The sequence below is a fragment of the Scardinius erythrophthalmus genome (assembly GCF_964197995.2).
Source record: "Scardinius erythrophthalmus genome assembly, chromosome: 9".
In the NCBI taxonomy this organism is placed as follows: Eukaryota; Metazoa; Chordata; class Actinopteri; order Cypriniformes; family Leuciscidae; genus Scardinius; species Scardinius erythrophthalmus.
In genome coordinates, this window is record NC_138229.1 from 12906222 (window position 1) to 12928633 (window position 22412).

At 38.9% G+C, this 22412-nt stretch overlaps 4 protein-coding genes across 4 annotated transcripts; 2 read left to right on the forward strand and 2 right to left on the reverse strand.

Moving 5' to 3' along the window:
* Positions 1-446: 446 nt before the first annotated feature.
* Positions 447-3613, forward strand: zp3f.1 (zona pellucida glycoprotein 3f, tandem duplicate 1). The gene is made up of 10 exons (XM_081374058.1): positions 447-538; positions 650-828; positions 1188-1285; positions 1374-1465; positions 1554-1734; positions 1875-1980; positions 2053-2141; positions 2388-2476; positions 2613-2693; positions 2769-3613. The coding sequence occupies exons 1-9, from the start codon at positions 478-480 to the stop codon at positions 2660-2662; spliced, it is 945 nt and encodes a 314-aa protein (XP_081230184.1). The 5' UTR covers positions 447-477; the 3' UTR covers positions 2663-2693; positions 2769-3613.
* Positions 3614-5034: 1421 nt separating this feature from the next.
* Positions 5035-7964, forward strand: LOC308696112 (E3 ubiquitin-protein ligase RNF212B-like). The gene is made up of 13 exons (XM_081374504.1): positions 5035-5078; positions 5254-5387; positions 5508-5560; positions 6197-6271; positions 6467-6573; positions 6647-6707; positions 6793-6821; positions 6925-6968; positions 7067-7091; positions 7181-7229; positions 7352-7412; positions 7561-7591; positions 7698-7964. The coding sequence occupies exons 2-13, from the start codon at positions 5288-5290 to the stop codon at positions 7771-7773; spliced, it is 711 nt and encodes a 236-aa protein (XP_081230630.1). The 5' UTR covers positions 5035-5078; positions 5254-5287; the 3' UTR covers positions 7774-7964.
* On the reverse strand, positions 7957-15518 carry homeza (homeobox and leucine zipper encoding a). Its single transcript, XM_081374499.1, has 2 exons — positions 15246-15518; positions 7957-11355 (listed from the first exon to the last, which is right to left on the reverse strand). The coding sequence occupies exon 2, from the start codon at positions 11324-11326 to the stop codon at positions 9356-9358; it is 1971 nt and encodes a 656-aa protein (XP_081230625.1). The 5' UTR covers positions 11327-11355; positions 15246-15518; the 3' UTR covers positions 7957-9355.
* A 1429-nt stretch (positions 15519-16947) lies between these two features.
* dhrs1 (dehydrogenase/reductase (SDR family) member 1) lies at positions 16948-22412 on the reverse strand. Its single transcript, XM_081373870.1, has 9 exons — positions 22273-22412; positions 20235-20378; positions 19994-20137; positions 19795-19874; positions 18257-18389; positions 17925-18068; positions 17731-17800; positions 17508-17588; positions 16948-17401 (listed from the first exon to the last, which is right to left on the reverse strand). Exons 1-9 carry the CDS (start codon positions 22345-22347, stop codon positions 17265-17267), a joined length of 1008 nt encoding a protein of 335 aa, XP_081229996.1. The 5' UTR covers positions 22348-22412; the 3' UTR covers positions 16948-17264.

The following is a 22412-nucleotide window of genomic DNA, read 5'->3' on the forward strand; positions in this document are numbered from 1 at the left end:
CAGATTTTCACAGAGCCTGAGCTTGTAAAAAAAAAAGTATGTTTTTGCAACCTGCTGTAAAACCGTCGGAGAGATATTACAATTGGACACAAAGACTAGTGCTAAAGAGTTGCCACATTTATGGTTTTAAAACAATGCCAGAAATGTGAAAATGCTTGTGGGTTGCAAAAACCCTTTACTGGCATTTGTAAAATTCACAACCAAGATGAATGCCATCACCATAAAACTAACACACTTGATATGTAGTCAATACAAAGTTCTTCCAGTTTATATGCATTTGATTCTTTTATTTATTTTGCACTCATCCCACACTATACTAGCAATATTTGCCACATTTAATGTTATCAAAGCCAGAGCATCAGCAGCTGATGTTCATTAAGCTCATCCAAACAATGCGTTTCAGATGGGAATCCTTTAATTAGATTATCAATCAAAGTGCATAAATTAGCTTGAAGCCTGCAACAGCATATTGTCAAAATGTCTTCCTTTTTGATGGTCGTTTTTCTCAGTCTGGTTGTTTTCATAGTGGCACAAGCAGGTAATGTGACCCTTGTAACAGATAGAGCTTTTTAACACCATGCATTGTACACTATCGCTGAATTTTGCACACACCAATTCTAAAGTCATCTCCAAATTCACATCCCTTCAGAAGTTACTGTGGAATGTGGTAAAAACTCTATGTCTGTGCGATGGATTGAAGCAAACTCTCAAGTGGATCCATCCCTTCTCCGCCTGGGTGGCTGCCCTCCAACCCAGGTTTCTGTAAAACCTCAAGCGTCTGAGGCAGTGTTCTATGCTGAATTTGGGGCGTGTGATATTAGGAGGATGGTAAGTTCAGTGAAGAATTTTATTGTAAAGTAAACCGATTTGCTATTTGATTTACTCTAGTTTGGAAGTATGAACCACTGGGTTGTTCGCTAATAACTTTGGAGAAACAAAGTTGTACTTCCTGTAGGTAATTCACTGAGCCATATTCAAATCTCAAAACTTTTTGGAGATATCTGTACACTGAAAAAGTACTTCTGACACAAATAAAGATGACTGTGATTGGGTTATCTTTGCAGTGTTGAGAAAAGTAACTCTTGTTCATATATGGTGTGACTGGCAAAGTTGTTTAAGTCTAATCTATTGAAATGGCAATACATGGTTTATAGAATTAGTCTTCTCTATCTCTTCCCCCTTCATAGGTGACAACCAATGAGCTTGTATTTGAGACTGAGATCACTGCTACAGCATTGTCAAAAACTGCACCAATTTATTACCCTGTGGCCTGTAGATATGAAAGGTGACATTGTGCTCCATTTTAATCCATCTTATGCTTGAAGACCTATGTCAATGTAGATAAAAAAAAAAAAATGCTGCCTTTTTCTCAGGCCAGAAGATTGGACGCCGCCCCTGTATGATCCTCTGCTGTTTCACACACATGGCCAGGGAGATCTGTCCTTTCGTATGACTCTAATGAAGGGTATGTCTGTACTAATTGTATGTAATGAAATATTCTTTACTTTCTTATTAAATACAGAACTATCTTACAACTAATTTTCTAATTATAGATGACTTTAGTGCTGTGGCCACTACCACAACATTCCCACTAGGCTCAACAATCCCAATTGCTGCTTCATTTGACCAGAAGACCCATCAGCCATTAATACTGCTCCTGGATGAATGTGTGGCCTCCACAACACCAGAATTGGGTCCAAATTCTCAGATTTACCCACTCATTACCAATAAGGGGTATGTGCGAAGACTGTGCTCTTTCTGGAGCCATAAAATGTTTCTGTTCCACATCAGTGGAATGATTGGCACAGTTCTTGGTCTTACTACTTTTTTTAAAATGGATTACGGTGTAATTACCTTTTTGTTTTTATTTTAAGGTGTCTGGTAGACAGCAAAAAGACAAACTCCAGGTTTCTGCCACGAAACCAGTTGTCAGAGATCAGGCTGAGTCTTCAAGCTTTCAAGTTTGCCATTGGAGAAGATGCAAGTCTCTGCTTGTGTTTGTGTTTGTTTGTTTTTTGTGTTTGTCTTATTTTTCATTTGCACCATCCTCAGGTCTACCTGCATTGCAGACTTGTGGCATGGGACCCTAGAGACCTGGATGGTAGCAATAAAGCTTGTCAATATGACCGGAAAAGCTCACGGTATGATAATTTAAAAATTGAAAGCTGAATACTCCAAAATAAAGGTTCCTAAAGGGGGGTTTTAAAAGTGGAGACATACAACAATTTTGGCTTCCCCAAAGAACTTTCCAATGAACCGTTCTTGAACCATTTTTATGTCAACTTAATCCAAAGAACACTTTTTCAAGGTTGCATTGATTGGTTTCTTCATGAAACCGCCGATACCAGTTGGCTAAAGAAACGTACAGGCTCTTTTTGTTTTTGCAGGTGGGTGTTGACTGATGATCCATCCCAGAGTTCTCTCTGCAGCTGCTGTGACACTGACTGTCAAGGAAGAAAGAAAAGGGAAATAACAGGTGACGTTCCCTGTTTTTGCTTAAAATACAAACCATGATACTTCCATAATTTAGGCACCAATCAGGAGTTTGTGAAGAATCGAGTATTTATAGATTTGTTTTACTAATGGACATAAACTGACTGCATGATCTACAGATTCCTCTACTTTAACTTCTGTGCTTGGGCCTCTTGTTGTTGAAAACTGAGGGCCGAGTCATGCCTCGTGGATTTGGCAAGGTTTGCAATCTTTGCTGCTATTATCATTATTAATTTACATTGTGACATCCGTTTCATGTTTAATTGTTTTCATAGATGGGCTCCTCCAAGCCACTGGAGTTGTTTTGGACGTCCTAAGGATGGAGCTCTCTGTGCCTGTTCAACTGTTTCTTGTGAAATAAACTACTATAAAGTGGATGCTGTTTATTCTCTATAGTGAATATTGGCTTGTGGACAAAATAACGTATTTTATAGTTACCCGCAGGGTGGTGTTTATGGCAGAGTATGGCAGTTGCCATAGCCTAGCAGACAGTTCAGATAGAACATCAGCTAATGATGATGCTCGTTAAAGATTTTTGGAGGGCTTTAACCCCCCCTAAATTTTCACCCAGCAACTTAAACATTTGCTATTGCTGTAGGGGAGCGCTATTTTTTGTTTATTAAACTAGACAAATCTAATATTATTTTAGTCTCCAATATGTTATTTAACAGTTGAGAGTTCTTTAATGCTTCGCTAACTAGCAGAAGACACTAGCCGGGTTTAAATCCCAGTTGTGCAGGTGGGGCATGTTGTAACACTGCGTTACAATGTGCCCCTATTAGAACTATGCTATTATATTCTGTAGTTTTATTAATTTTATTGAGAAAACGGTGAATAAAGACTGTTCAGAAATTACTAATTTGTTTTGAACTATGTTGTATAGCTGTGTTTTCCTGTGTTTGTAGTCAAAACTCAAAAATGAGTTTATATAGGCCTATTTAATTATTAAAAATTGCCATTTTATATGAAAAAGTTTAATTTATTTAGAAAATATTTTAGCTTGTCTTGTATATTTTTTTTTATTAGATCAGATAACATTTTAAGCTGACATATGTCATGTTACAATGTGCCCCTCGCATGTTACAATGTACCCCACCTATGGGGCATGTCACATTTCACTTCCATTCTTTCGAGGTATATCCAGAAAAAAGTATACTGTATTAATAAAACAAAACCACATAATTGTACTAGACATGTGGGAAATTAATGTGGGAAAAAATAAATACTCCGAACCATAAGTAGATTTACACAAACTGAGAAAGTCAAAAAAGGGTTACTTTGTGCCCTGCTCTCCCCTACACTAATTTGTGATCGCCTCAGTCACCTTTAAAAGTCATATGAAACCGACTCCTCCCAGTACTATCTCCTCAGCGTCAGAAAAAAAGCAGAGGACAACGTGTGTGCATTTATTGAAAGCTCGTTATGACAGATGCATCTGTGTAGTGCTTTGTTTGTCAAATGCAGTTTGCATATGATGCTGGAGCTATTCAACACACGGTTTCCCCACTGTAAAAGCTGAGCTTATTTATGAAATCCCCTTCATCCCTACGGCATGAGACTTTGTGACTTTTCCTACTCTTGCTATAGCCTACTTCACAAGTGAAATAAAATTGCCAATGGCAATACACGCGATAAGTGACCTTTCACGATGAGCGCTGCTGATCTTACCGCCGACTTTTCTGATTGGATCCAGAAAAAAACTGATCATTTTTATTATTTTAACAATGTCGAAAACACAATGGCAGATTTTAAATGAACACATAAATGTATACATTATTGCAAAAAGATTATTTTAAAAAAGAATTGTGTGGAGTGAGTGCGCAGCCGCAATTTATTGCATCACTTAATCGCGTGTCTTTTTGATTAGCCTCTGTCAGATACTGAGTAAAACAAAACAAAACAGACCTATTCAATCTTCCCTGTTTTTTTTTTTTGTTTTTGTTTTTTTTTTTAACTAAGAAATTAAATAATAGCAATCAGGAGAATGGAAGCAGCAATAAAATAAAAATAAAAAAGAGGACTGAAGTGCTGTCAGCGAAACGTTAGGCCTACCCACTTATGCAATAAAACTGCACTGCAACAAAAAGGTAAGACATGTGTTTTTATATTTAATGCTGTTCACTGTGAATTTTAATTAATAGTGTAATAGAGTTAAATAGTGCATCGTGCATTTTGTTTATGTGAGGTATGTCGTTCGGTAATGTCGTTGTTCTATGCATGCCTGCCCAGAGGGAATGCCATAGCCTACTCTAAGTTTTTGTGAAACGCCGCCACTGTAGCTACCCTCAAACATCTGTTTTTGGTGTGAATGACTGGGACATGAAAAAAAATAACATTACGAAAACTGAAATTGCTGCAGAAAAACAAGTGACACTGCTTCTCAAGTTTTGAAGAATGGGGATAATGAATTTTAAAGACACTTTTAAAACTAAGTTTTCTAACTTCTCTAAACTGGCCACGAGATGGCGTAATAGTTTTCTTGACGATTTCGTTTTCCTTTTTTACTTTGGCGCCATCCAGTGACGTGACGCTTACGCACACTCGACGCCAGTGTGAGAAATTTATTGCGTTACTCTACCAACTAGGTGAATTATTCAAATAAACATACCACTCGTAAAACTTGTTTAAACTATGACAAATTATTTTTAACGCATTAAGCAATTTGCTACACCATGAGTAGCATTAAATCTTTTTAGTGACGGAACCATAATCTTCCGTTAATGGTATCATCCGTTAATGCGTAGGGGTTTTTTTTTCCAGGTGGTCTTTCTCTTTTCTTTTTTAGAGTGGAGAAATGAACTGGTTTCACTGTAACAACTGTTTTGTGAGAGAAGGGAAAAAATTCGTTGTATCTAGCTGTGGCCATATATTTTGTGAGAACTGCGTAAATACAAGTGAGTCCGCAATACGTTACATTCAATACGTTAATTTCGGGATTTTGTGATAATTTTACCTTTTTGTTATTTGCGAAGATAATGTGAATCATTAAGAAAGTTTAATGTGTTTTCCTAAAGGGCAGTGCCGAGTTTGTCATGCCAACTGTAACTACCTACACATATCTGATCAGGTGAGTCGAGTCCACTGAGAAACCAGTTGATCTCAGGCACATTCACACTGCTGGCTTTACTCCACAGGGGGCCCTGGGTGGGTCAGGCCCACCCTCCAACTTTCTAGCCCACCCTGAGGGTCCCATGGCTCACTTTGGAGCTGAGCCTGGTGGTCAGACTTGTTTCAAGTGCTAAATACAGTTCTGTCCATACACTGTTTTGCCTTAGGAGAGAGTGACATTAAGTTTTCAAGTTACAGCTAAATTAGTGAGTTCAGTTGATGTCGACTGTGGTTTCTTTCATATAGCACATAACTAGTCATATGTGACATATAAGGAGGCCTACAGTACATGCTAAGAAGGTTTTTCTTTTTTAACTGTCAATCTCTCTTAAGTAATGAAAACTGCATAAAATAGTGGTATAGTGCAGAATTTTTCAAATTGAATAAAAAGAGGATGAAAGCAGATAGAGTTGTCTGAAATGAAAAAAATCAAAACCTTTAATGCATTACGTCTTGATATTATTATTTATCACTATGGTTAAAAGCATTATTATTAGTTAGAGAAAATATTAACTTAACTTACCTATACAAACAATATTTATTTCCCATTCCTTCCAACCTCTGTGTTTCTTACATATTCTTTCATTTTGTGAAGATGAAGCCTCAGGAAAAGATGTTTTTCAAAGATCCAGTGAAACTCGTTCAGACTCGTCTGGAACATATTGGACAGGTCTCAGTCATTTTCTGCTTATCAAAATACATTTCATTTGTGCGAATTCATTTATAATCGAAAGCTTTTGGAAGGCTAGAAAACCTGAGCATATGCTGTGAACTCTGGTACACAAAATCATATGTCACAGTGACATCAAACCCTAAGCAAACACAATTCTGCCAGTTATAAATTAAGGAGACGTGTTTGTTTCAGATAGCTAATTTTCAGAAAAGGCAGAAGGAGCGAGTCATCGCTTTCTTAAGAAGCAAGTCTGCGGAACTGGAACGAAAGCTGAAAGAAGTTCGTGATCAGTGCTACAGGTGGTAATTAGATCTGAGATATATTCAGTGGCACTTAAAATGGGACTGTTTAGTTACTTGTGCTTTGTTTAAGGCAAGTCTCTGAGCTGAAACTAGAGAACGAAGAACTAAAGAAGCCGCTTTCTCAGAGGAGGGTAAGAGTTTCTTATTGCATGTCCCTCACTTGCCTTCTAACTTACGTTCTCTTCAGATGTGATCATTTTTCTCCCCTCCACACAGACATCTCCTGGGAGGTTTCCGATTAATGGGTAAATACAGATAATTGTCTATGTGCATAGATGCGTGCCATAATATAATATAATATAATATAATATAATATAAACATTTAAAATATTTTCTCTCAATATATAGAGGAACTCCAAGAATGATTCTTCCTGTGGCTGTCACATCACCAGGTAGCAAGTTTCATTTGAGACAGGAACCTCACTTATAAACACTATAAGGCTCTTTGTATTTTGTTCTTATCACATTTCATTCCCCATTACATTTCTAGTCACACCTCGCTCTAGAGCTGTCAGGTAGGTTGCATTCTATCATCTCAATTATTTTTAAACAGTAGAATTGCCTTCCCTCAAATAATACTATCCAATTCTGATTGTCATGCAAGTTCGGGTGACACTTTGGAGAGGTTTAGACATTCCAGACTCGGCATGACAGTGAGTTAGCTCCTCTCTACTATATTCTAGTATAAAGTTTATTTAATTTTAATATTGTCAGTTATCAGTATAAGCAAAATAAGCAATCCTTGTTTGACTGTTTTACATCTTATTTGTTCTAGACACCCCCAGGGTCATCCATCTCTATGTCAGGCATGAGTTCAGTACATGAACATGGTTTCAGTAAGTGAGGAATGGTGACATTGTTAATCATATCTCTCAGATATCATTATTTGAGTTCATAAAGTATCCATGGTGTCATTCAAGGTGGACACTCTACTGTTCAGACTCTTTACTGTTTGTATGCTTATGTTCTCTTTTTATCTTAAAGGGACACCCAGCTCAGTTAACACTCCTACAAGGTAACGTTTTATGCATTTACCAAGACTAAACATTTTTAATGCCCCAAATTGAAAGTTTTCACACTAGAAAATTGCACTGTCCATCTTCCCTTTTCATAATTTTTAGGTCCCAACACACAACCCCAAACAACTTTCAGTACCAGCTTCTGGCTAGATCTACACTCCAGTCTCCACGGCCATAATCAATAATCATTTGTAGCTTATACAGGTCATAAGAAAGCTACTTTATAACTAAGGCAGCACCTACATCACCCAGTAGATGGGTGATATTCTTTGCATCATATAAGTAGAAAAAATTATATTGGCCTTCTTTTATTTGAAAAATAATTTTAAGTTCAATTAAATGTGACAAATAAAAGCAATATGAGTCATAAATGTTTTTAATTTACTTTGGCACCTCCGTTTTACAGTTTTCTAATTTTTTGAACGAGGTTATTGCTAGAATTTAAATGATACATACAGACAAAATGTAACTTTTCCAATTGAAATGGAATTCATTCAACATTTTTGTTGAACACATCACACAAAAACAAAACGCATCAACATTTTTGAAAGCTTGGCTCAGTTACAAGAAGGATGTCAGAAATAAATGAATGAAATGCATTTTCCCCAGTGTATTATAACAGAAAGGAATGAGAAAAAGGAATGTCTTCAGTAACTCTCCAGCATTATTGATTTATTGTATAATTATAAATAATAGCTGTATTATGGTCCCTTTTTATAGATGGAGTTTGATAACAAAACTTAGACATGGTTCTACAAATATAAACTTTAGCATACCAAAAGATCTGAGCTTCTAGCATACATAACCAACACTTGTGTGTCTGTGTTGATAAGTGAAATACTGATCTAATTTAAATCGTAATTTAATACCAAATATAGTTATACTACAAATATTGTGACTAATTTGCAGGCCATTTCATACCCCATTTGCCCAATTCAAATGTCATGCAATTACCACATTTGATGAGACCTATTTGATAATGTTTAAGAGGATAATTGGACAGAATGCAACAGTGAGTTTAACGTAATTGGTCATGTTTTATTTTGCCACCCTGAAACACAAATTTACAGACAATAAGGCACAAGATTTTACAAAAGCCATGGCTTTTGTTGTCTTTTCATTGGATACTGAACAAATCTGCCGTGGAGTAGGGATATATTCAAATGAAAAGTTTATTCACAATGAAGTAGAGAGATTAGAGAAATGGATCAGATAATAGAGTGCGGAATGTTAGCTCATTGTAAGGGGAAAAATATATTGTAAACCTAAGGTTTAAATTGTTTAAGAGGGAATCAATATACAGTGCCATATGGATCTCTGAATTAAACAAAAACGTACTCTCACATTGCTAACATTTCTGGCCCAAACATCTAAACTACAGTACCTAATAGATAACCAAACCAATGTTTCTGAAAATAAACAGTTTGAGCATCGTCAGTTCTAAGAAGCAGCAATTAAGGCTCTAAAAGATTACTAACAATAATAGCATAATAAGGGTAATACTTCGCAGTGAATGTAGTCAAATAGTCAGTCAAGACCAAAAATACATTACAATTTTGCATTTTCAATACTGCCTGTCCAATAGGTAACAAATGATGTAGTGACTGTTGAAGAAAATACTTCACATTGCTATTTTTTAACAGTGGAAAGAAAAGAGGGCTTGCATGAAGTGACTTTATACTGTGCCTTCAAACGGGTCTTGCCTAATTACAGGACTCACAGCAGATTAACAGACATGATCACAAATGGTTTTCTTTATATTAATCAATAACTGTGAGCTCTGTGTCCAGTGTTGTACTGTCTTTAGACGCAAACCAGTCTCGCACCTGTTGGTAACTCATTTTTGACTTTCGGCAGAGATGGTCAAGGTCTTTCTCTTGTAATGGTCCCGTCTGTTGATAATACAGCTCCAACGGACTGATGTCTACAGAATCCGTTACAGACTTCTGTGTTTTTGTTGTGCTGTTCCCTTGTGACTTACGTTTCCTGTTGCCTTCACTTCCTGGGGTTCCACTGGCATCGGCAGCAGCCCCTCCACTTTGTAACAATGCTATCTCAGCAAGCACTTGTCCACGTACGTCAGCATGCACCCAGCGTACATGTCCATTTTTTACAGCATAACGCGTGTCCCCAAACCACTGGATAATGTCAGCACGAGGCAAAGACGTTATTTCCACTAGCTGTGTGTATAAATCACTCTTTGGCCATGGGCATTTATGGAAGTATTCCTTTAAGATGGCCAGTTGCTCTTTTGTTTTCCTTGGTCGTCCAGCCACTGTTAATACTGAAGAAGGTGAAGAGTTGTCCAAGGGCTTTAGGGAGTTGTTCAAAGTGTTTGCTTTGACAGAGCGTGCAGATTTTGACGACCTGGCTGAGTGTTTTTTAGATGGGGTGATCGATGGAGAAGAAGAAGAGGAAGTGGGTGCAGCTGGCTCCGGAGGTGTCACACAATGTCCCTCACTTTCCAGTTCGCTTCCTACTTCATCATTATTCTGAATCTCACTTTCCTCTGAACATTTCTCCTCATCTTCTCCTATTGCTCCATCTTCAAATGCCTCAAGAGTGTTAGACAGGAAAAGCTGGAAAAACTGAGAGCTCCTCTGCCGATTCTTTCGCGATCCTGTTCTTTGCCTGCTCTGTTCTTTGCCTTCGTTGTCAGCATGCTTTGTAATTTGCTTTTTAGTGGTGAGAGGAAGAGGCTGAACCTCCTGAGACTGAAGTAACAGACTACAGTTGGGTTCATTTTTTTCTCCTTGAGAAGCAGAGAAGGACGTTGTCAATCCCCTACCATTTCGCAGCTGATAGCGACTGTCGCTAAACCATTTTCGAATCTCATTACGAGTTAGGCCCGTCTCCTCTTGTAAACGCTGGAGCTCTGTCTCATCAGGCCAGTTCTCCTGTAGGAAACTCTTACGCAATGCAGCTAACTGGGCTTTGGACTTTTTGTAGCGGCCATGCCGTGGCTGCTCAGATCCAACAGGAGATTCTGTAGAAGTAGGTGGGGTAGCTGCTTGAGGTGTTTCGGGCATTTCTACTGGTTGTCGGTAGTAGTACGAATCCTGAGGAGGGGGGAGAGATGAACGGAAACGTGAGGGAGCAGGAGAGACCTTTGCTGGTTCTGTGCTTTCAATTTTATGTCTTTTGCGAGGCACTTGTGGACTTGCTAGATCTTCTACATGTTCTTCTGTTTCTTTAAAATCCTCAATTCCCTTTTTCCTCTTCATAGTGCTCTCTTTGTGTGTCTCACTTGTTTCCCCAGGCCTAGCTAGCTTAAGCCGTGTCTCTTCAATGTCCTCCGATGCCCAGCTGATTCCATACTTGATGCGTTGCACCATGAACCACACTTTGACTTTATCTAGGGGAAGAGTACAGACATGGGCAAGAGTGCTGACCTCTTGAGATGTTGGATAGGGGAAGGTGTTGAAGGCCTGAACAAGTTCAGGGACACTATCCAACTCACGTGTTTGATCAGACTGGGTCCACACTAGCTTCAGTCCTTCAGATACCAAAGGAAGACAAACTACAGAGTTATTATTAGTGCTGAAGCTTACTGCAGTGCTGCCATTGCTCTCTCTTGGTCTGCGATTAGAGGGGCTCGCATGTTCCTTTCCATCGGAATTGTGGTGTGGTGATTTTTGCAGCCGTGGACTGGTGAGGTTTCCGTCTTGTCTTTTTGCTGCCACCCCTCTCGGAGAGATAACTTTCAAGTCATGGTCAGTGTGCGTCGCCATCAGAGATGTCACACCTCTATTGCCACAGACTGAAAGAATGACAAAGAAACTGAGTCAACTGACAATGTATACAATTTAGAAAGCATTTTAAAATATATATTCCTAATGTCAAGTATAACATAAAGAACATAAAGAAGTTAAAGGTATAGCGGAGGATTTTCTTTTTCCGGGTGGGTAGTGTAAACTATTGGTCCACCTAAGTGTCAATCATTCTGGTGATATGTTTACGTAAGGCCGTCGTACGTGCTCGTCCCTTAGTTTTCGCTTTCTGCGCATGCGCACTTTCAGGTGTTTATGTGTGGTGATGAGCTAGAGCTCAGCCATTCATTGAAGCTCGCCGTTTCACCGGGTCCTATGAAAATGTCTGAGGGTCGTAAGAGAAAAAGTTTGTACGAACTGTATGAGAAGAAGAGAAAGGCCTCAGAAGAGAGAAACGAGATCAGAGTGTTTTTGGGAGATTGTTTCACACGATGGCGTGCGCTGAAAACACAGGTTGGGCTTCCCACTGATGCCTCAGTCGCGAAGTTTCTACTCGACAGGTAAAGTTTGGATTGCTATTTGGAGAAAAAGTGCAAATCTTCTTTTGGAAAGTAATCTTGTATGAGCGATGCCGACAGCAACTTGTAAACAGAGCGTGCACGAGGAGAACCTCGCACACGTTTAATAGGCGTTCCCTCTCGGGAACAGGTAGTGTGTTGCGCATGTGCCTTTTTTCAAAAAGTGGAGAGGGCGGTTCTTATCTAAAATTCGGAAAGATCCTCCGCTATACCTTTAATTGGCAGAGTAAGATTGGTCTCATAATTAATTTGTTTTGGTAAAATATCAAACTATTAAAATGTACAATGGAAAATAATAGATTGGATATTACAACACATACCAGTAAAATCTGGTTTTGTAGTCATTCGAGTTGGTTGTTTTTTGTGGTTTGGGGTGTGTGTAAAACCGGTAAAAGCTGACCAGTGCAGCACTTTATTGATGAATGAAAGTCAATCAAGGCCCAAATTGTGACTTTTACACTCATTGTGAAATGGGCAGATTAGAAACTGCTGTTGCCATCACACAGCATAGTAGGGCATGTGCACTACCCACCATGCCTTTACTTGAACCGTTAATCTTTGTGAACTTAAAATCCTGCTTGTTGTTTGTAAGCCAGATTTGTGAGGGGTGAAGAGGTTGGAATGCTGGGGGGTGGTGGGCTGTTGCTGGCTGATGGGTGCAAGGATGATGCTACTTTGATTGGTCAAATCTACAACAATTGTTCAAAGCATTTGCCAGATCCAGCCAACTTAACCTCAGGAAATCTTACATTATTGATGCCTATCCAGAGACTTCAGTTTCAAGGAACACCATTCATCAAACTCCCTAAAAGTCATTAAACTGGAACTTTATGGTCAAGTCTACAGTCCAGCCACTGACTTTCCTCTCTAAAGTTGAAAGAAGGACAGATGTCACCCCCTTCCCCCTGCCGTTCTCTTCCACACATTAGCCTTTTATTAAAGCCTGTCGTATACTCTACACCAATGCACACCCAACCCCCACTTTGGCAGACTTGGGCAAAAGAGATGGGGGCCCTGCCCTTCACAGCTCTCTTGCCCCTTTCCAGTGCACGTAATGGTCCACTTCCCCCGTTTGCCTTACTCCATAGAACCATATAGAAGTTCGTTTAACCTTCCAACAGATGGCCAAAAGGATAGTAGGAGTTGGTCTCGGTTAAATAAAGGTAACAAAAGTTTGTGCAATTTGTCAAGCTGGTTTGTTTGCCAGTTTTGCTGTTTGCCTAGATGCCTACCCAACACAGCTCAGTCTACAGAGAACACGTTGGTTAACTTAAATTGGGTCTGTGCTAAAAACTTTGTCTAATCATGACATGAGATGATTTCTCAGTGTTTGTCCTGACTAAGACACCTTAACTTTTTAATGGTCTCCAATTTCTAAATGAACGAGAAATTAGTTAGTTCAAAAGGGGTTAGTTCAACCAAAAATGAAAATTATCCCATAATTTACTCGCCTTCATGTCATCCTAGGTATATGACTTTCTTCTTTCAGCCAAACACAATCCGAGTTATATTTAAAAAAAAAATACTCTGGTTCTTCCAAGCTTTATAATGGGAGTGAATAGCACCCTAGATTTTGAAGCCCAAAAAAAGCACATCCATCCATCAAAAAAAAAAAAAAAAAAAAATCCATATGGCTCCAGGGGGTAAATAATGGTCTTCTGATGTGAAGCAATGTGTTTTTGTAAGAAAAATATCCATATTTATAACTAAAAACTATAATCACTGGCTTCTGGTAACGGCCGAGTTCCGGTGGAAGAGTGACCACTGACCCGACGAATGACAGGATGTAGGAGTAGCATAAGCTAAGGTGAGAGTAGACGCCTTTCGCGGTTCAAACAAATAGGGCTGAGCAACAAACTCAAGCTCACCTTCTCTTGTATCAAAATCCTCCAAAATTTCTCTTTAAAAAAATCTTGTTTTAGACTTCTAATTTGTGATCTTCTGTGCTTCCCCAAGCGTCAATACGTCGGGTCAGAGTTCGCTCAGCCTTGTGTATGGCTGTTACCGGAAGCCAGTGATTATGGTTTATAAAGTTGTAAATATGGATATTGTTCTTACAAAAACACATCGCTTCACTTCAGAAGGTCATTATTTACCCCTGGAGCCGTATGAATTACTTTTATGATGGAAGGATGCACTTTTTGGGTTTCAAAATCTAGGGTATCATTCACTCCAATTATAAAGCTCGGAAGAGCCAGGATATTTTTAAATATAACTAATTGTGTTTGGCTGAAAGAAGAAAGTCATATTCACCTAGGGTGGCTTGAGGGTGAGTAAATGTTGGTATTTTTTTCATTTTTGGGTGAACTAACCCTTTAAGTTTTAGCTTGTTGAAGCAGCATCCTATGACTTTAATGAGCCCAAAACAAAGCTGAACTGTGAACCACAGAAAATGATTTTGCATGTAGTCTACTTGAGCACAGTTAGGCAATACTGATTGGAAAGGCTTTACCAATGTTAGGCAATTTACCACTACACGCAACAAGCAGGCCAGTCATCTACAAAACAAGTTGGAGGTGAACTTGACAGGATAAATTCCAGACCGCCTGTGGTGACCTCATTTATCAGATGATGACTTGGAATGACTCGACTAAGCGTAAAGTCCCTTGAAGTCAGAGTAGCTTTTGTCATCACATTGTTTAGCAGCATAACCATTTTTAGTGTCCAGTTTACAAATATATGAACTTGTGAAATATATATTTTACAAATACATTCACAAGTTCACATATTTTCCAAAGTTTAGTCTGAAATGTGAGATACTCAATATTAATATGGTCCAAATTAATTAATAAATTATGTGAGAATTAATTGTAAAATAATTTGTGAACATGAACAATGGTCTATCATACATGCACACTGTAAAATACATTGCGGTTTACACTAAAACTTGGTTAGACTTGTTGGAAATTGCGTCATTGGCCGATGTTTGTCCATGGCCTCTTTTATAATCAGCTTATGTGGGGAACTTTTGACGCAGGTCGTAGGGTGTGAGATGAGATCACTACAGTGTGTATTTATCCAACAAACAATAAGCAGGTGTAAGGGCCATCGTGGGCCGAATGCTTCTATAATAAACCAGGGTTTATGCCAAAAGAGTTCTTGTACACAATCCATTGCGAGGCGCAGGATCCGCTCACGCTTCATTTACGCACATAAACAAACTCCCGTTGTTCCACTTAACCACACATTCACCGTTGAACCTCGTTCAAAACAAATGCTTCAAATAATGTAAACGCGACGCTAAACAAAATCGCCTGACCCATCGCGTGGCTTTCAGGGTCCAATAACAAGCCTCACCTCGGCTACGCTTTAAAAACTTAACGAATTTAAACTGTAGCAGTTCGCGTGAAACAGCAACTCACCGCTTGAATTTCTCTCAAGGATGTATGTGGATACGCGACTTCAGCTGGTCTGTATTATACGTTGTTGCTTTTGTTCTGGAAATCCCGAAGTGTTTTTCGCCTGTCCGGTCAGACCGAGGCTAGACAGAGAGGATCAGGAAACTCTCGGACCAGCCCCTTCTTTCTCATGAAACGACGGTGCAGTGCTCGAGCAGGTCCAATCCGGGAAGGAGAGGGATGGGAGGAGGAGCACAGCTGAAACTTGGCCCCTTGAATGCACTTCCCATCTGGGATATGATTACCATGTGAATTGTGCCATATGAAAAGTTTTAGGAGTCTCCAGGTAAGGTTGCAAATCATTATTCTTTGATCAGACATGTTATTAGATAACTTTATGAATGTTAGTTTTTTATTGGAAAAAGCAATTAATTTAATCTACAAATTAGGAAAACAAACCCCTTAAGAGTAACATTACCGTCTTCAGCCGCGAGAGTATATGCTGCGCTTGTAGCCTAAACCTGAAAAAATTAACTGAAAACAACTGAAAAACTGTTTACTGAAACATTAAGCTAAAAAACAAATGAGAAAGCCTGAACACAAACAAAATGCCCCCAAAAAGAAAAAAATCTCCATATTTTCAGCGCTGATGCGGTGGTGACGCATTCATGTAACAAGTAGGGTGGCGCTGCCAATAACGCACCTAAAAGCTGTCACAAAGAACAGGCAAAAGTAATGATTATGAATATGTCAAATATATCAAGGAGACATTTTAATTGATTGTTTACTAATAAACAAGTGTTTTCTGTGTCAGTGTCGGCTGCAAAGATGAAGTTCATGATGCTGACTCGTGATCTTCGCAGTAGCCTAGTGAACGCGCCAGAGAGAAATGCACATTTCATTCAGATTAGGCTACATAAGCAGAGAACAGTCTGTTTTCTTGAATTGTTCTGAATTGTTCTGTTTAAAAGTTGACATTTCAAGCTTTCTATATCAGGTCTGTGAGGCAAGTAGGCTACCTTATACGCTCATTTAATTTATGAAACGAGCTTCAGTTAACGCGCCGGCGCCTTCGTGTCATGATTATCAATTTTCTACTATATTTACTTATTTATTAAATCCAGGCAATTGGTTGATGAAACATTGATTAAAATTAAGATACGATTAATACAAAATTAAATTAAATTTAAAGTCTGTTTGAGGTCTCTGTGAAAGTTTTAAAGCAGTCTTTTAGTGCCGCTTTCAGAGCGCTCACGTCCGTAACGGAGAACTGTCCTGTCCGTAACATTGTTTTTGTGTGTGTGTGTGTGTGTGTGTGTGTGTGTGTGTGTGTGTGTGTGTGTGTGTGTGTGTGTGTGTGTGTGTGTGTGTGTGTGAAATAAATTTCTAAATAAACACGACTTATAGTCCAGTGCGACTTATATATGTTTTTTTCCTCTTCATGACGCATTTTTTGACTGATGCGATCATGCGACTTATACTCCGGAGTGACTTGTAGTCTGGAAAATAATTTAACTTATTACACGGCTGAATTACATGAAATATTAATTTGATTTACACTATTTAGCATACTTGTAGAGAACGGAGAGGCATAACATGAGCACAACTGTGTAAGATTTCCCAGATGAGTGGACAGTTATGAAGTGTTACCCTAGTGTGGTTGAGTGCAATTTTTGACCAAGTATTCAAGAGCTGTATTTCAATCTCTCAAAAATACAACACAAAAGACTAGTAAAATGTCAGTATTTATTGAAATAAAATGTTTGGTTAGTATACATTCATTTATTACAATTAATTATTCTCTTTCAAGTTAAAACCAGTATATTTAAAAGGGTATATATATATATATATTTTGTTGTTTTAGAAATGTGCTAATGAATTGTGCAATAAGTGTCTTCCACACTCAGCTACTGATATTTTAATCAGTGCCTACTCCTTTGTAAAGATGTACATTACAATAATTTTAGAAACAACATTAAAAAAAAAAGAAAAAAAAAAAAGACAATTATTAAAAAATGAGCTCTGTTTCTGCACCATGACATGTTAAAATTTTCCACTGCCAAGACTCAGCAAGGAACGAGGCACTCTGATGAATGAAGGAGTGAATACGGAGAGCCAGGACACATAGGGTACCTGGGAAAAGACGAACTTCAGAGAGGTGTAGTCCACGACACTGCGGCCTGGAAAATAAACATCATAAACACTGTGTAGGATTTTGGAACATCTATGTATCTTTGTTCATAACAGGGAGCACCATTAGTCCAGCATAAACATCTATCACCGTACCATCAACATCTGTGAGTCCATAGCGCCGAGCCAGGTCACAGGTCATCAACACTTGCCCAGTCATGGACATCAGACTTGTATCTGTTTGTCACCAAGAAGCAGAAAGTAACATGAACAAGAGCCTCCCAAGTAATACATTTTGCATCAATTTGCCTTTCATGGTAATTCATAACCGTGTTAACTTTAACCACTCATTAAATTATTTTATTTTTTTAAATCCAACCTTTGGCCAGCTCAACTATGCATCGTCCACTAAACTCCGTCGTCTCACCCTTACTGAAAACTTCCTTGAACTGAGAAACAGATTGTAAACAAATATTTATCAAGGTATGTTTGTAATATCATAATCATACCCATTTTAGATTAACTTTAAAACCAATGCTGATTCAAATCTGGGATAAAATGAATATGGCTTACTTTGGGATCCAAACCTTGAGGTGCCTCATCATGAGATATATACTGATTCACCAACTCAGTCTGAACTGCCCCTGGCCAGAGGCTTACAGAAACCACACCTTTCTTCTTCAGCTCTACTGCCATGTCTGCTGCCATTCTGTCACACTGAAGAAAAGAACCGAAAGAAAGATGGAACATAAATGCTCTCAGAATAACGAAGGAATAGTCTTCAAACAAAAAATGGAATGTAACTGAAAATGCATTCTGTGCAACTGAAATAATCAGGCTTTCGATATGATAGGCTGAACAGGACTGCAAATATAGAATCTGAAATGTTGTGTGCACTGACTTACTGCAGCCTTGCCGACCCCATAGGGTACATTAAAGAGATAGCGCATGCCACCCATGGATGATATGAACACAATCAAGCCCTTGCCCTTAGCCACCATCATCCTTGCCGCATACACTGAGCAGAAATAGTGACCCCTGTAAAAACACAGTGACCATGATCTCTGATACTGCTCTCAAAGCAAAATAATTGTTATGAAAAAGTAATTTTGTGATTTTTCAATTGTGCAGTATTGCTTTAAAGGGTCACATTTTTATATGGTTCGGTAATAAATGCTAGCCTGGAAATCCAGACCCAAACCCAAAAGATTAAGGGTCTGGCATTGAGTAATGAAAATCACCCAACACGGGGGGCGGCACCAAGCATGCATTTGAAAATTTCACTGCACGCAATTGGATAACACTGACCAATCACAACAATACACGGGGTGACGTATCCAGAGCCCCATACGCTTATCTACCAGCAGAGCTAACTGGTAGAACTGGTAGACTCTTGCTGTATCCGGTCGGCAAAACAGCAAAAACGTCCTTCTTGCAAAGGAACAATTCGAGCGCCATCTTCTGTTCCTATTTTAGATAAAAAGCCAAGTCTAACTTGTTCATTGTAGCGACCAAAGCCATTTCAAACAACTGGTGCTCATCCATAGCCATCTTGCAATGTTTACTAATGACTTCGACGTCACAGCGTTGTCGTCATCTTTTTAGCTCGTCTCTGGCCCGCCTATATCAGATACACCGATGTGATTGGTGCAGCCCGGTTACAAGGGCATAGTTAATGAGCATCATTACTCAATGTCAGAGTGACTCGCTGAGCAAATTCAGATTGTGCTATCGCAAGAACTCTGGATTTCCAGGGTAACTAAATGCCCCCAATTTACTCAGAACAAAGTTCTTTTTCCTTATTTGCTTTGCGGTAAAAAATACGCAAGCTGCGGTATTCTGTTAGTTAACATTCCGATTAAGGTTTTCCAGGAAGTTTGCTTTGGCAAGATGGTTCAAACTCCTGAAATTAGCTCAAAACAAACATCGTTTTGGCCTGATTTTGTTAAAAATGGCTCCAGAGTCAGACCAGGTCATTCTTTTTTTTGCATTAAGTATATCTGGGACATAAAGTTGTCATACTACCGTTCAAAAGTTTGGGGTCAGGAATTTTTTTTTTAAAGAAATGAATACTTTTATTCATATAAAAATATATATTAAATATATTATAAATAATTATAATATATATAATTATATATATATATTTATTTATTATATAAATATATTAAAACAGAAAAGTTATTTAAAATTGTAATAATATATCACAATATTACTGTTTTATTGCATTTTTGATCAAATAAATCAAGCCTTGGTGAACAAAAGGGGCAAATTTTCACAAAGATTTAAAAATATCTCCCAAACTTGTTTGGTGAATTTGAGGCTGTCTATTGGATAAGTGACAAAAAGTCTTCAAATTTATTCAAAATTATTATTATTTTTTATATCGGTTCATGCATTATATTTCATTATTTTATTTGGAGTCACCTCCAGATCTGTACTGTACCTGAGTCCAGTGTTGTTGATGGTGTCCCAAATATCTGGATCCACCTCCCAGAACTTCTTGTTCATGTTGTCGAAAATAGCCTAACACACAGACGTAAACACAACAATAATAAAAAAAGTTATTTTATGAAACATCAAAAGTAAAAATAAATCAAGTTTACAAAATCTAAATATTTGTTCCATCGTTAGCTGTAACTGACCTGTACACCAGCATAAGCATTATTCACCAACATGTCAAGCCTGCCATTTTGCTCACGCTGGACACGTTCGAACAGCTCCTTGATGTCATCCTCTTTAGATGAGTCACAGACCACAGGGAGACACCGGCCACCTCTCTCTGTCACCTGTCATCATGGAAATAAAGGAAGCATAAAACCAGTATCACCTTCCCCAAGTTGCACAAACCATGTTAATGTTACAATCAATAGCCAGTTTCCAAACCTCAGCTGCTGTCTGCTTTAGAGTTTTCTCCTGTCGACCAGTGATGTACACAGTAGCGCCAGCCTCAGATAACTGAAGGGCAATACCTCTTCCAATTCCTCTGGAAGCACCAGTCACCACACAAATCCATCCTGATAGTGCCATCTGATAAACACAGATTGATGTCTGATTCATAAAGCGGTTCTTTTGAATTAGATCTTTGAATTGGTTCACACAATCTATATAAACTAGTTTAAAGGCCTGCTCACACCAAGGACGATAACTACTGGAATCACTTTCAGAAGGTTTTTTTTTTTTTTTTTTTTACTGGAATCACTTTCAGAACGATTTTTTTACCAGCAAGAGCAAGTGGGGCTCACTGCAGAGCCAAATTACGTCCAGCTCCCCCTCTCTGGACGACATGGGTGCTAGTGATGCGCGGGTCGTCTCATAACCCGCGGGCCCCGCGGGTAGCCCGCGGGTCGGGTTGGGGCGGGTAAAGAAATTGTCACTTTATTTGCGGGGCGGGTTGGGGCGGGTCATTAAAAACAAAATAAAATAAAAATCCATATATGTTGCATGCAATGTCCAGCCTATATTAAATATTTGGGAATATCAATCTAATCATATTTTAGTAGGTTCTTTGATAAGGGCGGAGCAATGCAACTTGCGTGATTTCCCCAAACCTTTGGCGTCACGTGACACAGCTCGCGCAAAGCAGCTCCCGCCGCCAGCCACAACAACAAAGACGGAGAAATAAAAGTGAAGATGGAAGATGAGGTGCGGGAGAAATTGAGGTCGGGATTTTACATAATTAAAGAAAAAAAGGTGAATGATGAATTAGATGAATACAAACGCTGCTTTGTAAATATTGAAAATGTTTAAATCATTATCTTATTAATATGACCTGATTTATGGTTCATATTCAGAAACGTCTGTTATTGCCAGTTGGCAATGTTTCCAAGCACTTTCAGGCTGAAATAAAGGCTGTTTTCATTTACATTACAATGCCTAATATGTCTATTTAATGGTCGCGGGTGCGGGGCGGGGCGGGTTGTAAAAATAGATACAGTGGTGCGGGGCGGGCTGGGGCGGGCCAAATAATTTCATAAAAGCGGGACCCGCGCATCACTAATGGGTGCAGAGCTTGACCTAGTCCAGCTCCACCTCTGTGGACTTCATGGAGTTAGCTTGACAATTAGGTTTAGGGATAGGGCTATGGGTAGTGTTAGGGTGTGGCTGGCCCTTTAAGCTCCACCCACTACATCCAGCGAGGGGGAGCTGGACATCAAGCTCCTCCCATTGGCTCTGCAGTGAGCTGCCTGTTAAAAGCTTGAGCATTTAAAGTGGCAGATGACAAAACTGCAGCACGTGCTTATAATAAACAGAATAACTAACATGGCTATCTTTATGGTAAGGCCTATCGTCTTTATACTGTTTACACTGTCAACACTGTTCCGGCAGATGACCTATGACCCAACGCACGCATATAAACGCGAAAGCTCAGAGCAAGAGCAAAACAAAACACCAGTAACGAATTAGAAGTCTAAAACAAGATTTTTTAAAGAAAAATGTCAGAGGATTTCGATAAGAGAAGAGGAGCCTGTCTGAGTTTGTTGCTCAGCCCTATTTGTTTGAACATGATGGCGTAGTGAACAGCCGAATCATTTTGTTGTCTGTAACGAACTGTTCTCAAAGAACCGATTCGCAAAAATGAGTCGCTAGTCACTGACAGGGAACAGGGAAGCGAAGAGAAAAACAAGCCCGTCTCCCTGTGGTTACATATATCCATTGCAACAAATAATTGGCCCGGAATGAAAGTTATGCAACACTGCATAAGCACAAATTAATAATTATTTATCAAAGCGTCGTGCAGATGGAAAGATACATTTTAATTTCTCGTTTCACTCTTTTGACACGTCGACTTGTAGCCTATCGAAGCTATGTGTTTAATGCGATGGATATAATATAGCATTTTCTTACTTGTGACATTATAATGAAAAACCTATTGCGATCTTCCTTTACATAGGCTACGTATTTATGTAAACGAGATGCGTACCTCTTCAACGCTGCGTTTAAACTTCCGATTAACGGTATTCGTCCTCTTGCCTGGACTTGAAATCTCCAACAACATGCAAAGTGTGGTGAAATGAACTGCTACACATATAACGTGCAGATAAGACAGTCCTGTTTATGGCT